This window comes from Hemibagrus wyckioides, linkage group LG26 (genome assembly GCF_019097595.1).
Source record: "Hemibagrus wyckioides isolate EC202008001 linkage group LG26, SWU_Hwy_1.0, whole genome shotgun sequence".
Taxonomy (NCBI): domain Eukaryota; kingdom Metazoa; phylum Chordata; class Actinopteri; order Siluriformes; family Bagridae; genus Hemibagrus; species Hemibagrus wyckioides.
The window spans coordinates 20,787,556-20,803,576 of NC_080735.1; the positions used below are offsets into that span (position 1 = coordinate 20,787,556).

Here is a 16,021-nt window from a genome sequence, read left to right on the forward strand (position 1 = left end):
ACTGAAAATGTAAATGTGAATTCAATACGATGTTCACTTAACAAACAAAACTAAAGAACTGAAGATAATGACACAAAGTTTATACATTAACATGTCCAGAATATTACATTTAGAACAGATTACTAAAACTCTTTACATTCACCTTTAAATGACTTTTTATGTTCGATTATTCATCATTTGTGTGAAGATACTTATTAAACTTCACAGCCACCGATATGACAATCCCTCACCAGACCACCAGAGGGCACCATGTGCACTCTTTAGACTTCTTCTTCTTCTTTATTCTTCTTCTTTGCTCCATTTCCTTCTCTGGTTATTGCACGCCTGTTTTGTATTATCCAGATTGTCGACTTATTTGAATTGTGTGTTTGTTGAAGCATTGCATTTTGTGTGTGCTGGGATTTTAGTTACATTTATAGTTTGTTTTCAAGCTTCAAGCCTTTTTTTGTCACATATATATTACATCAGAGGTAAATTGTTTATTTCACATACTCCAGCTTGTTAGGAAGTCAGGGTCAGAGGTCAGGGTCAGCCATGATACAGGGCAGTGGCTGGTCAAGTGGTTAAGGCTCTGGGTTGTTTTTTTGGAAGATCGGGGTTCAAGCCCCAGCACCGCCAAGCTGTCATCATTTGGGCATTGAGCAAGGCCCTTAACCCTCCCTGCTCCAGGGGCTCCATGGCTGACCCTGCACTCTGAGCCCAACTCTCCAAGGATGGGATATGCAAAGAAAGAATTTTACTGTGCAGTAATGTATATGTTACAAATACAGGTAATTTAACTTCAATTATACAGTCCTCTGGAGTAGAGAGGGTTATGGGCAGTGCTCAGGGGACAGACTGTGGCAGCTCGGTGGCGTTGGAATGTGAAACTCTGAGCTACTGAACAGTAACCCAGAGACTTAACAACTGAGTCACTATTAGTCAGTGACTTGGACATCTAGGGGAAGTTCATTCCACCACCTCGGTGCCAGAACAGAGACTTCCGTGGGTTAACTCTGCATAGAGTTTTCTTCATGTCAGCTGTGCAAAGACAGAGCACTTGGTCGTTAGGAGGAGGGATGGTCTTCCTCGCTCTTACGTTGTTCTGTGCCTCGAACCGAGCCTAGAAGTCGTTCAGCGTGTCTGGGAGAGAGGCGTCACTGTCACAGGGAGGTGATGTGGTCTTGTAGGTTGTGATCGCCTGAATGCCCTGCCAAATGCACCGGGAGTCTCCGCTGTCCTGAAAGTGGATTCTCTGGGCGTGTGCGTGCCTCGCCTCTCTGATGGCTCAGGACAGTTTGGCCCTTGCTGTTTTTAAGGCCATCTTGTCCCTTGCTCTGAAGGCGGAGTCTCTCAACTTCCAGAGAGCATGCACTTTTGCAGTCATCCATGGCTTCTGGTTGGACCGTCACGTCATCGATGCACTTCCCGATGTAGCCGGTCACTGATGCCGTGTATTCCTCCAAGTTGGTAGAGTCGCCGTTGGTTGCAGCCTCCCTGAACATGTCCCAGTCAGTGCACTCAAAACAGTCCTGAAGAGCAGAGATGGCTCCTGCTGGCCAGGTTTTAACCTGTTTCCGAACCGGTTTAGTGCGTCTGACCAGTGGTCTGTATGCTGGAATCAACATCACAGAGATGTGGTCTGAGTAGCCGAGGTGGGGGCGGGGCTCCGCATGATATGAAAAAACTTTTCCTACTTGCAGATTATTTATATGCTTCACTATTTTCTGGAGGTCTTGTGTTTGCAGGTTGTCCATCGCAGATTCTGTTTATCGTGAACAATCTCGAGAGCAAGTGGTTGAGTGTTTGCTTTGAGTTCTGCTTGTTTGTTAGTGTTTAAAAAGACAATCTTTAAACACTCTTTAAAATCTTTTAAACTTTTATTGTTGTTTTGAGATGTAATATCTAATTTCACCAACAGGTATCAGAGTGCACCAGGGACAGGGTGGAGTTTATATCAGTGATGTCTTTTTTATTTTTTATTTTTATTCATCCAACCCAAAGAAAGTAAAGAATGTGGCAAGTGCACAGCGCTATCTCTTAAATCAGCTAAGAAGTCTGCTTCCTGTTGCATAACCGTACCACTAAATCACCACACGGTCAAGTAAGCTGTCCTTAAGTGGCACTTTTAAATGATTTTAATAGCAGTGGGCTGTAGGAAGCAGGAGTGTGTTCAATGATTCATTCATTTCTTTATTTTTTAAATGTTAGAGGCATGAAATTGGGGCGTGTTTGAGTGAGGAAAAAAAATGCAGACAGGCAGCTGAACCGGTTTGTCTAGGATCAGGAACTACAGACACTGGTTTAGGTGTGTGTGAGTGTGTGTGTGGGTTGGTGTGGATCCTTTAAAGACACTTGTCGTATAAGAGCTGAGAGCGCTGCACCACCCTGCTGAGAGAACACATATCATAAAGTTGACCTTTGGAGCTGCACTCGACCTTCAGCTTAGAGCTTTTTTGCATTCGGATTCTTCCTGAGTGAGAAGACCAGGCTATGGATTGGGGCACAGCACTCTGGGTACGTCTCTAACCACTCGTTACTATCACTGATCTCCTTTTGAGTGTGTGATTAAGAGCTGTTTTGTGAACAAACCTCATAAAGCTGAAGGATTCTGCAGGAACAAAGTGAGTAATTATGTTTTATTAAAACAAGAGACCTGAGCAGCAGTAGTGCATGATATAGATTGAGGAACTGTGCTGCAGGTGAGAAGATATCCTACCAGAGCTCTCCGTCTTGTCAGTAAGTTTATTTTATTTGAAATGCTTTCATGTTCACAGTGGCTTTACACGAATCTAACTCAGAAATCCTAAAAGCAAGCAACCGCCACTGTTAAGAATAATCTCAGATCATCAACTTAGAGGAATTGACACTTTATAAAAGAGGAACCCATCCTGCTCTGGTCAGTCCTGGATCATCTACCTGACTCACTGACTGCTCTTCCTTCCTGAATTATTCAGACTCTAAAACCATTGTCACCTTTCACTATTCAAGCTCAACTCCTTTCACCTCAGATCCTTTGAACAGTTTCTATTCATAGCAGAAGAATGACTCTGGAGCCTCTGAGCCTATTAGATGACTTTTGACTCACTCAGATATCTAATTATGCATCTGAAGGCTCTGGAATTCAGAGAGTGTGTTGCTGTGACAGTGAATGCTGAGGTTTCTGTCCTGAAGGTGTAGAGAACTTTAAGTTCCAGATTCATCTCTGACTGATACACAGCGCTGATACTGGAGACTCCTTACACACACACACACACACACACACACACACACACACACACACACACACACATGTTCCTTCTCACAACCATATTAAGGATTTGTTTATTGTGTCTTATTTACGTGTGCATGTGTGTGTATGTGTGTGTATGTGTGTGTATGTGTGTGCATGTGTGTGCATGTGTGTGCATGTGTGTGTATGTGTGTGTATGTGTGTGTATGTGTGTGTATGTGCATGTGCGTGCATGCTTTTCAACGATAGTCTGAGGAATGGAATTAAACAGACTGGTCAGACAAGATTATCTGCTGTGTGTGTGTGTGTGTCTGTGTGTGTGGGGGCATGTTTTTACATCTTGCTGAGGACCTAATGTCCCCACAAGGATAGGAAACACTACTTTCTGAAGCCTTTTCTACATTTTTCCATTATTTGTGAATAATGATTGTGTTCTGAGGATTGTTCCAAAGCAACTGGGAAATCCCGTAGTAATGACAGTGGAAGGTCCTCATGAGGATAGTAAGACAAGTGTTTGTGTGTGTTTTTCAGGACCAGCATGATGCAATTGAGAAACACACACAGTCGGGTCTGGACCTCATCGACCGCTACGTGAAGTTTGTTAAAGAGAGAGTGGAGATCGAGCAGAACTACGCCAAACAGCTCAAGTAAGTGACCTCATAAACACTGACCTCATAAACACTGACCCTTATAAACAACAAACTCATAAACACTGACCCTTATAAACACTGACCTCATAAACACTGACTCTTATAAACAACAAACTCATAAACACTGACCCTTATAAACAACAAACTCATAAACACTGACCCTTATAAACACTGACCCTTATAAACACTGACCTCATAAACACTGACCCTTATAAACAACAAACTCATAAACACTGACCTCATAAACAACAAACTCATAAACACTGACCTCATAAACACTGACCTCATAAACACTGACCTCATAAACACTGACCTTATAAACAACAAACTCATAAACACTGACCCTTATAAACACTGACCTCAAACACTGACCTCAAACACTGACCTCATAAACACTGACCTCATGAAAACTGATCTCATAAACACTGGGGTTCTCTGTTTCTTAGGGTTCAGACTGTGGAACTGGGAATGGTCATTGTTGCAGAAGGGGGTGGAGTCAGTTAGGTGATTGAAAAGAATTGGATGTAAAACGTGGTATAAATAAATCACAGGAACAGACCCAGTAGAGTGAGTGGAGATGCTGCTAGCAGAAAACCTCGAGCTGAAGGTTGCTTTAGTGAACCGTCTGGAGACATGATTATGTGCTTTAGGAAGTGGAGAACATCTGGAACTTTGGGATGTTCCAGAGCGCAGGGATGAACAGAGTGTAGACGACTACAGGGATGAACAGAGTGTAGACGACTGCAGGGATGAACAGAGTGTAGACGACTGCAGGGATGAACAGAGTGTAGACGACTGCAGGGATGAACAGAGTGTAGACGACTGCAGGTATGAACAGAGTGTAGACGACTACAGGGATGAACAGAGTGTAGACGACTACAGGGATGAACAGAGGGTAGACGACTACAGGGATGAACAGAGTGTAGACGACTGCAGGGATGAACAGAGTGTAGACGACTACAGGGATGAACAGAGTGTAGACGACTACAGGGATGAACAGAGTGTAGACGACTGCAGGGATGAACAGAGTGTAGACGACTACAGGGATGAACAGAGTGTAGACGACTACAGGGATGAACAGAGTGTAGACGACTGCAGGGATGAACAGAGTGTAGACGACTGCAGGGATGAACAGAGTGTAGACGACTACAGGGATGAACAGAGTGTAGACGACTACAGGGATGAACAGAGTGTAGACGACTACAGAGGAGATAATGAGATGTTCAATTTAAACGGCTTATCAACTCTACAGCAAAATCAGAATCCAGCAGAGCTTGTTGCTAGGCAACAGGACAACATGGGTCTCTCACTGTTACTGAACACGAGCTTGACACTTTAGCTAGCTAGCTATAGCTAGCTAAACACAGTGGATCCATTAGGAGCACGAACGTTTTCCTCAGACGTGTTGCTACAACACTTAGCCATAACGGTACTTAGCATTAACTAGCATCGATGGCTAACCCTGTCTAACTCAGTCTTCTCAAAGAAATGCTCATGTTGTTCAGTGTAGAAGTTAGTACTAGCCTGTGGAGGTTCAAATATTTTCTTAATCTTCCAGAAGGTTCTTAGCTAGTAAGCAACATGCTAGCTAGCTAAACAGAATCATTTACACTGTGTGTGTGTGTGTGTGTGTGTAGAGGTCTTTATAAAAGACATTCCAGACGAGGCAGCAGAGAAGACCAGGAGATGAAGTGAGTGTTTGTTTGTTTTTTTATCATGAGTGTTTGTTTGTTTGGATCATCAGTCATCTCTGAACCAATCCGGTGCTTTATTTCTGGTCATGTGATCACCAGGTTCTCCAATCAGCAGGCGTTTCAGGAGCTGCTGTCTGAGCTGAGCGAGTGCGCGACACAGCGGGAGAGCATGGCCGAGAACATGAGCCAGAACATCTGCATAGAGCTCACCAAGTACCTGCAGGAGCTCAAACTGGAGAGGAAGAGTGTGAGAAATATAGAGGGAGAGGAAGGGAGGGAGAGGAAGGGAGGGAGGGGAGGGGAGGGGGGGGGAGCGGGAGGGAGGGGGGGGGAGCGGGAGGGAGGGGGGGAGGGAGGGAGGGAGGGAGGGAGGGAGGGAGGGAGGCGGGGGGGCGAGAACAAGACAATAATACAGACAGAGAAAGAGAAAGGAAAGTTGAGTTAGAGAGAGTTGTTTGTGTATCCTAATGCGTGTGTTTGTTAGACAGTAAATGGTTACTATAGAAACGTGGATGATTGACAGGTGTCTCCTTTCTGTGCCAGTATCTGAATGAGGTGAAGAAAATCCAACAGAACCTGGAGACCAGCTACAAACATCTCGAGGCTGTAAGTGTGTGTGTGTGTGTAGGTATGTGGGTGTGTGTGTGTGTGTGTGTAGGTATGTGGGTGTGTGTGTGTGTGTAGGTATGTGTGTGTGTGTGTGTGTGTGTGTAGGTATGTGGGGGTGTGTGTGTGTGTGTAGGTATGTGGGTGTGTGTCATCACACTGTATATACTCATTATAAAGGTATGTATATATTTTTTGCAAATATATATATGTGTGTGTGTGTGTGTGTGTGTGTGTGTGTGTGAATAGAGTAAGAAGCGCTTTGAAAAGGAGTGGAAGGAAGCAGAGAAGGCCAATCTGCAAGCAGAGAAGACAGAACAAGACCCCACCTCCACCAAGGCAGATGTAGACAAGGTACACACACACACACAAATGGCAATATGTGATCTATGTACAATATGTATAATATTTGTATACACTCTGTGTGTGTGTGTCTGTGTGTGTGTCTGTGTGTGTGTCTATGTGTGTGTGTGTGTGTGTGTGTTTCAGGCCCGAATTAACGCTCGTCAGCATCTGGACCAGTCTGATGAGTGTAAGAATGATTATGCCTCACAGCTGCAGAAATACAACAATGAGCAGAACCGAGTTTACCACACAGAGATTCCCACTATCTTTAATGTGAGTACACACACACACACACACACATTCATACACACACACACTCTGATCATGATAATGTCATGAGTGTGATGTATGTGTGAATGTGAGTGTGTGTATATGTGTGTATATATATATATATGTGTGTGTGTTAATTTCTGTCATGTCAGTCAGGTTTCCTCCTCCTCTTACAGTAGGTGGGTCTCAGTAATGACCATCGATGACCCGATGTGCTATTAGGTACAAGAACACAGGTTGGCCCCGCCCCTTGTGGACTGACCCCGTCCTTTTTGTGTGTTCCTCAGAAGATGCAGCAGATGGAGGAGAAGAGAATCCGGAAACTGGCGGAAGGATACAGCCTGCTGGCCGAGACCGAGAGAAATACTCTACCTTCAGTCAGCCAGAGCCTGGAGAAAATCATCACACACTGCAGCAGCAGCAACGAGAAACAGGTACACTCACACACACACACACACACTCACACACACTCACACACACTCACTCACACACACTCACACACACACTCACACACTCACACACACTCACACACTCACACACACTCACACACACACACACTCACACACACTCACACACACACACACACACACACACACACACACACACACACTCACACTCACACACACTCACACACACTCACTCACACACACTCACACACTCACACACACTCACACACACACACACTCACACACACTCACACACACACTCACACACACTCACACACACACTCACACACACTCACACACACACTCACACTCACACACACTCACACTCACACACACACTCACACACACTCACTCACACACACTCACACACTCACACACACTCACACACTCACACACACTCACACACACTCACACACACTCACACACACACACACACACACACACACTCACACACACACACTCACACACACACTCACACACACTCACACACACTCACACACACTCACTCACACACTCACACACACTCACACTCACACACACACACACACACACACACACTCACACTCACACACACACACACACTCACACACACTCACACACACACACACACACTCACACACACTCACACACACACTCACACTCACACACACACACTCACACACACACACACACACACACACACACACTCACACACACTCACACACACACACACACACTCACACTCACACACACTCACACACACTCACACACACACACACACACACTCACACACACTCACACACACTCACACACACACTCACACACTCACACACACACACACACACACACTCACACACACACACACACACACACACACTCACACTCACACACACACACACTCACACACACACACACACACTCACACACACCCACACTCACACACACACACACACACCAGCCTTCAATTACTGGTGCCCAGTACAACATATGTGTGTGTGTGTGTGTGTGTGTCTGTCTGTCTGTATGTGTGTGTGTGTCTGTCTGTCTGTCTGTCTGTGTGTGTGTCTGTCTGTCTGTCTGTCTGTATGTGTCTGTGTGTGTGTCTGTATGTGTCTGTGTGTGTGTCTGTATGTGTCTGTGTGTGTGTTTCTTTCTCAGGACTCACTGATTGTGGTGGAACAGTTTAAATCAGGTCTGTTTCCTCCAGCTGATGTAGAGTTTGAGGATTTCAGTCAGGGAGTCAGATCTGCAGGTGTGGAGAACACACACCACACTCCCAAAGTCCGCATCAAACAACTGTTCAAGAAGAAGGTACACACACACACACACACACACACACACACACACACACACACACACACACAGTAATTAAGTAATTTTAATTGAGAGTGTAATGGGGGGGTGATATTGTGGTCTAGAACTCCTCCCCGAACTGACCGCTGCCCTGTAACACGCTCTCTCATTGGCTGTAGGTCATCGCCGAGGTATGTTTCAGTCAGAGCTCCTTTCACACTGCAGGACTTTGGGTCGCCGACAGGTCCAGACATTTAGCATGCCTTATATTTCACAGACATCGGCGACTCATCTGTGACTCGGTCAGATTGAGTTTTTGGTCATTCACACTGTGTGGTCACTCCCGTACACCAGCTACGATTTGTCTCAGATTTCGGTTGTTTGTCGGCGACTTTGCAGAACTAGTCTGTGACTGAAAATCAGGGCTAAACTCATGCAGTGTGAACTCGGCATTACTGATGTATAGAAAAACCCGGGAGTGAGGAGTGGGCGGAAGTGGACATTTCTTTAAAATAAAATACATATCATTTAAAGTTATATATATATATATATATAATATTATAACTTTATTGTTTCTTTGTGGCTCTGTACCAAATGATTCACGGCCTGGTGGTTGGGGACCCCTGGTGTAGAATATCAGACCTGAAATAAAAATAAGAATAAAAATAAAGATAAAATATAAAGCTCTATATATATATATATATAGCTCAGATACTGGGATTATTGGTTCTAAACTGGTGAATTTATGATGTTAAAAATGTGTGTGAACTTTCGCCTTTCTGTCTCCTTCACAGCAGGGTGTGGCTCTCGACAGAAACATTGTGGTAATAATAATAATAATAATAATAATAAACACAGAGATTCATATTAAAGTTATTTAGTTCCACATCTCTCTGTGTGTGTGTGTGTGTGTGTGTGTGTGTGTGTGTGTGTAGCACCTTCCGTTGGAGGATTTCTCTCACTTGCCCTCAGACCAGAGAAAGAAACGCCTTCAGGAGAAAATTGACGAAGTCAATAAAGAGCTGCAGAAAGAGACAGACCGGAGGTAGAGTTACAGAGAGTGAGGAGGAGAATGATGATGATGATGATGATGGTGGTGGTGATGATGATGGTGGTGATGATGATGGTGGTGATGATGATGATGGTGGTGATGATGATGGTGGTGATGATGATGGTGGTGGTGATGGTGGTGGTGGTGATGGTGGTGGTGGTGATGATGATGGTGGTGATGATGATGGTGGTGATGATGATGGTGGTGATGGTGGTGGTGATGATGATGATGGTGATGATGGTGGTGGTGATGATGGTGATGATGGTGGTGGTGATGATGATGATGATGATGGTGGTGATGGTGGTGGTGGTGATGGTGGTGGTGATGATGATGATGGTGATGATGATGATGATGGTGGTGATGATGATGATGATGATGGTGATGATGGTGATGATGGTGGTGATGATGGTGGTGGTGATGATGATGGTGGTGGTGATGGTGGTGGTGGTGATGATGATGGTGGTGGTGATGGTGGTGGTGGTGATGGTGGTGGTGGTGATGGTGGTGATGATGGTAATGATGATGGTGGTGATGATGATGATGGTGATGATGAAGAAGAAGATGATGATGATGAAGAAGATGATGATGATGATGACAATGATGATGAAGATTGTGGTGATGATGATGATGATGCTGTGTACAGTGAGGGTCTGAATAAGATGAAGCGAGTGTACGAGCAGAACAATCAGCTGGGAGATCCAGCCAGTCTGGAGCCTCAGATCATCCAAACCACACAGAACATCAACCGACTGAAAGGAGATCTCACCAGATACCAGGTACACACACACACACACACACACACACACACACACACACACACAGTATAGCCTCACTCTGCCTTACACTGGACTGAAATGGAGTAGAATATCATCCTGTCCAGCAGGGGGCATCATTATTACTTTAAACTACAGCATCATGACCAGTGTGAGTTTGACTCGCTGTGTTTCTGTAGGTGTGGCTGACTGAGTCGGGAGGCGGCTTTACACAGGACAACAACCCAGCCAGGTGTGTGTGTGTGTGTGTGTGTTAACAGACTGAGGACAATAAACTTCCATGAGATAACATACTGACTGACTACCTTATCTGTCATTCCTGTCTCACATGTCATGTGTGTATGTGTGTGTGTGTGTGTGTGTGTGTGTGTAGTCCATATTACCTTACTATAACTCCAACGTTCCCGAGTCCTCCTGACCTGGTAGAAAGCCAGTTCCACAACAGTTTTGATGAAGACTTTGATGAAGATGTACCCATCGCTCAGTGTCTCGCTCTCTACGACTTTAACGGTAACAGAAAATCCCCACAGTCTCCTCTTCACCTTCTTCCTTCTGTTATGTATAAAACATCTCTCTCTCTCTCTCGCGCTCTCTCTCTCAATATATATATATATATACCCTGTGTGAGTGTAAACAGAATCCTGGGGTTGTGTATCTGGAGGCTTCACACTGCTCCTACTTTCACACAGAATCCTAGTTCTTCAGAATCTGACCTTTCACGCTCTACGTTCCTGATCTCTGGATTAAGCTTCTGCTAATTTGCATATTCGCATATCAACAGTCCTGATTGGATAAGTCCAGCGTCTCGTCTCACGCGTTCACTTTTATCAGTGAGGAATATAGTTCAGCGAGCAGGTTCTGTTACCTTCCACGGCTTTATCTTCTTTCTTTGCTCTTATTTTTTTAAGTCTGTCGTTCTTTCCTTGATATCAGACTTGCGCTAGTTTTTCAGTGTGGCGTGTTTCCGCCTCGCTATGTGATATTCAGGGTTTCACTTAGCCGGGTTCGTTCAGTATTGTTCAGCTACATCCTGCTACGAGGCTGAGGCGCTATTCAGTTTCTGATAGGGTGTCTGTTGCTAAGCAACTAGCCGTAACATTGTAACACCGCATCGTTTCACGCCAAACACGTTCGTCACCGCGATCTGGAGTTAGTAAAAGCTTCAGGGCAGAGTTTTCATAACCCTGCTACATTAGATGTGTGACACCTGCCTCTCTCTCTGGGGGTAAAAGCATGGTGCAGAGCAACGAGAACCTCGGGGCAGAGCACTGTGAACAGTCTTGGTTCTTCTCTCTGTTTATCTCTACTGTCTCCTTCATGTCTTCTCAGACACATCTGTATACTCCCTCTGTGTCTCTACACCATCTCCTTCACCATGTCTTCTTTCCTTGATGTCTCTTACACATCTGTCTCCACTTTGTCTCAGTTTAGCTCTTTGATGTCTCTTACACATCTGTCTCCACTTTGTCTCAGTTTAGCTCCTTGATGTCTCTTACACATCTGTCTCCACTTTGTCTCAGTTTAGCGCTTTGATGTCTCTTACACATCTGTCTCCACTTTGTCTCAGTTTAGCTCCTTGATGTCTCTTACACATCTGTCTCCACTTTGTCTCAGTTTAGCTCTTTGATGTCTCTTACACATCTGTCTCCACTTTGTCTCAGTTTATCTCCTTGATGTCTCTTACACATCTGTCTCCACTTTGTCTCAGCTTAACTCCTTGATGTCTCTTACACATCTGTCTCCACTTTGTCTCAGTTTATCTCCTTGAAGTCTCTTACACATCTGTCTCATCAGAGTCTCCATTTTGTCTCAGTATATCTCTGACATATGTCTTCTCAAAGCCTCCATTTTATCTCAGATTATCTCCTTGATGTCTCTTAAACATCTGTCTCATCCATCTCCAATTTGTCTCACATCTGTCTTCTCTGTCTCATTATTTTGTCTGTGTATCTCCTCCATGTCTCTCCTGCCTCAGTTTCACATCGTGTCTCTAACTCGTCTCCGTCTCGTCTCAGGTGTGAGAGAAGGGGAAGTGAGCATGGAGGCCGGGGAGCATCTCACTGTGTTGGACGAGGACTCCGGAGACGGATGGGTGCGCGTGAAGAAGACGAGCGGAAACATCGGCTACGTTCCTGCGTCCTACATCCAGATCAACTGACCGAGCTGCAGACGTCTCTCTCCTGCTGCTGCTGATGATGTAGATATCTGAGTGTAAATATGGACACACTGGGGCACTGAGGCTTCCAGTTCAGCTGCTGAATCATCACCACTCCACCACTCCACACACACACACACACACACACACATACACGCACACTCACACACATACACACACACATACACGCACACTCACACACATACACACACACACACACATACACGCACACATACACACATACACGCACACACAGACACACACATACACACATACACGCACACTCACACACATACACACACACACAGACACACATACACACATACACTCACACACATACACACTCACACATACACACACACAGACACGCGCACACACATACACACACGCACACACATACACACGCGCGCACACACACACATACACGCACACATACACACTCACACATACACGCACATACACTCACACACAAATACACACTCACACATACACTCACACACATACACTCACACACACACAAATACACGCACACATACACACACACATACACACACACACACACATACACGCACACACACACACACATACACGCACACACACACACACTCACACATACACGCACACATACACGCACACTCACACGCACACATACACGCACACATACACACACATACACGCACACATACACGCACACTCACACGCACACATACACGCACATACACGCACACTCACACACACACACACATACACACACACATACACGCACACACATACACGCACACTCACACACACACATACACGCACACACACACACATACACGCACACTCACATGCACACATACACGCACACTCACACACACACATACACGCACACTCACACGCACACACGCACACTCACACACACACACATACACGCACACATACACGCACACTCACACGCACACTCACACGCACACATACACGCACACTCACACGCACACATACACGCACACTCACACGCACACATACACGCACATACACGCACACTCACACATACACACACACATACACGCACACACATACACGCACACTCACACACACACATACACGCACACACACACACATACACGCACACTCACACGCACACACACACACACATACACGCACACTCACACACACACATACACGCACACACACACACATACACGCACACTCACACGCACACATACACACACACACAGGACATTCACCTCAGCAACCATTTTTTATAAAAGTGATGAAAATAACGCTGTTTAAAAGCAATATACAACACAAACATCAAGATTTAAAAAAATAAACAATAAAATATTAATGATTCTATTATCATTTGAAAAGATTCTGAGTGTGTGATGATTTAGCTCTAAAGACTCCAAATGAATAAAATGAAAAAAAAAAAAATCCAGAAAGACATGAATGAGTTAAATTCCCTTTTTTTATTATTACATTCCCATTATCTTGTTATCTCGTTATCTCATGTTCATTGGGTTTATCGGTGTAACTGAGGAACATTATTATCATAAAGCAGGCACTTTAACACCAGAACAAGGCACTGATGGCTGAAATACAAAATATTCATAAAAAAGATTTTCAAAATAAAAGCCAGACACAGGAAGTGTTCAGGCTGAAAAATAGAAAATAAAACAATGCATGCAGAAGACAATGATAAAACTGAACTATATATAACTTATATAACTACTGAAGTGTAGATATGAAAGCAATAATATAAAGTGAAATCTCTTCCGACGCTCCAACATCATCGCTAAGCTAACTTCCTGTTTAAAGCAATAAACACATGGCGGTTAAATGTGAGTTAACAAATCACAACAACACTGTGAGGGTCACAGAGAGCAGAGCTAACTAACTAACGCTAGCCAGCAAGTTTACACGCACGTTTAGCTCTGGTAGCTAGCTGATGATTGCTAGTTAACTGACTGACGTTAGTGCATGACTGGTGTGTGTATGTTAGCTAACAGATATTTGCATCAGGTATAAAGCCATGTTCTGTAGCTGCAGCTTTAACGACAAAACACTATTTTAACGAATCACACAGTCGGATCTAATCGATATTTTGTAAAAAGCTCACACACTTGGCCCCGCCCCCTGCTCTCTCTCTCTTTAGCTCTAGCTGTACATGTAGCTGATGAATTTATACGTAACGTCCCGCTGAAGAGATCAGATCGGTTTCGTTGCTGTAATGCGTCATATTGCACTCGCAAAACGGATTCCATTCTAAACTAATTCTGTAATTAACTACATTTTAATCTCCTCGACACACTCTCTTGCATCATTTTGCAGGGACTGAAACCCTGAGCTAACGTCTTTCTCAGCGTAGCTGTGCATCAAAGTGCATAGAGATACAAACAAACACGAAATGCAAAGCTTTAAATCTGTAGTAAAGACTCTTGAACATAAAGGAGTGTTGTAATCAAGGCACTGTTCCAGTTTGGGTCCCTCGTTAGTGTTAGTATGTTAGCAAACACATTCCATTAGCGAATATGCTACAGCTGATTATTAGCACAAAGCTTATTCAAATGAATCCCAGCACCTTTTTCAGCTAAGTGTTAATGATATCTGTAAACATTTTCTTTAAGGCACATTAGCGACATACTGATCAAATATAACTGCCTTCTTTATAAAATACTGTGAATAAATGAATTATAAAACACTTCAATTAAACATAAAACAGAGGTTTTTTCCACACACACTTCATTACTGGGTGTAAGATGTTACTGTGTTGAACAATGTGGCTCTTATTTAACTATTAAACCATGCTAAAGTTAAACATATTAATACCATTAGCTAACTTTGTTGAGTCTTTCGTAATTTCAGGAAAATTAAATTTCTCGAATCAATCCTACGCCGCTGCACGGCTGTCCACTGTAGAATTAGCGTTAGATAGTTAGCATAGTTGGTGTGTGGCTTATTATTTAAAGAGATAAATGCTTTGTTATAAGAAAATGGAACACACACAATAATAATATTTTTTTGATTAGCATGCCGAATGAGGGACGGCTGTCTCATCATTCCACGTGTATGTACACGTGTGTTTAGTCGAGCAGGGACGGCTCAGACGGCCGGATGATGGTTGGCCTGTTTGGAGCTGCTGGAGGTCTTCTGCTAGACAGAAAGAGTGTAGTGGTTATGTATCTTAGTCATTAGTGCTGCAATAGAATTTCTAATAAGATGTTAGCAGCAAGCTAACCATGGTGTCTGATATTGTGCGACAGAGAGAGGTTTCATACCTGGGGATTCCAGGTGGTATGGAAGGGGGAACTCGGGCAGGGCGAGAGGGAATCTGTGGTGGAGGGGCGGAGCTTGGCTCCAGAGCCCCTCCCCCATAAGCATTCACAGGTGGTGGACCGGGTCTAGATGGAATTGGTGGAGCCATTGGTGGAGGAGCGGAGCCTGGGGGAGGACCGGGGGTGGGACCCCTCACTGCAGGAGGACGACCAGGAGGAGGGGCGGAGCTAGGATGTTTCATCTGAGAAGGAGGACTGAAAGAGGTAGAGAGAGGAGGATGTATTTATGTG

General features: G+C 44.4%; 2 protein-coding genes across 4 annotated transcripts in view; one reads left to right on the forward strand and one right to left on the reverse strand.

The window, feature by feature from the left end:
- The first annotated feature begins 345 nt into the window (after nt 1-345).
- On the forward strand, nt 346-15,277 carry trip10b (thyroid hormone receptor interactor 10b). Of its 2 annotated transcripts, none has more exons than XM_058381070.1 (15): nt 346-2,496; nt 3,743-3,858; nt 5,499-5,552; nt 5,655-5,802; nt 6,099-6,161; nt 6,411-6,515; nt 6,651-6,779; nt 7,064-7,210; nt 8,360-8,512; nt 9,292-9,318; nt 9,430-9,539; nt 10,189-10,321; nt 10,498-10,550; nt 10,692-10,828; nt 12,334-15,277. In XM_058381070.1, the coding sequence occupies exons 1-15, from the start codon at nt 2,473-2,475 to the stop codon at nt 12,474-12,476; spliced, it is 1,542 nt and encodes a 513-aa protein (XP_058237053.1). In that variant the 5' UTR covers nt 346-2,472; the 3' UTR covers nt 12,477-15,277. The 2 variants fall into 2 exon arrangements, with proteins under 2 accessions (XP_058237053.1, XP_058237052.1); XM_058381069.1 differs by having other exon boundaries at nt 349-2,496; nt 9,289-9,318.
- Nucleotides 13,906-16,021, reverse strand: part of dnm2b (dynamin 2b) — a 31,122-nt gene continuing 29,006 nt past the window's right edge. For both annotated transcript variants that reach the window (XM_058381032.1, XM_058381031.1), the window contains exons 21-22: nt 15,734-15,985; nt 13,906-15,605 (exon numbers count right to left, since the gene is read on the reverse strand). In XM_058381032.1, the coding sequence (XP_058237015.1) occupies nt 15,539-15,605; nt 15,734-15,985 (319 nt within the window). In that variant the 3' untranslated portion in view covers nt 13,906-15,538. The remainder of the gene's footprint in view (nt 15,606-15,733; nt 15,986-16,021) is intronic.

What these genes read in the sequence shown, in the direction of transcription:
- trip10b (XM_058381069.1), top strand. Translation starts at nt 2,473, where the DNA reads ATGGATTGGGGCACAGCACTCTGG. An exon ending in ATTGGGGCACAGCACTCTGG is followed by an intron (nt 2,497 to 3,742) that starts GTACGTCTCTAA and finishes TGTGTTTTTCAG; the next exon opens with GACCAGCATGATGCAATTGA. An exon ending in AGAGAAGACCAGGAGATGAA is followed by an intron (nt 5,553 to 5,654) that starts GTGAGTGTTTGT and finishes TGTGATCACCAG; the next exon opens with GTTCTCCAATCAGCAGGCGT.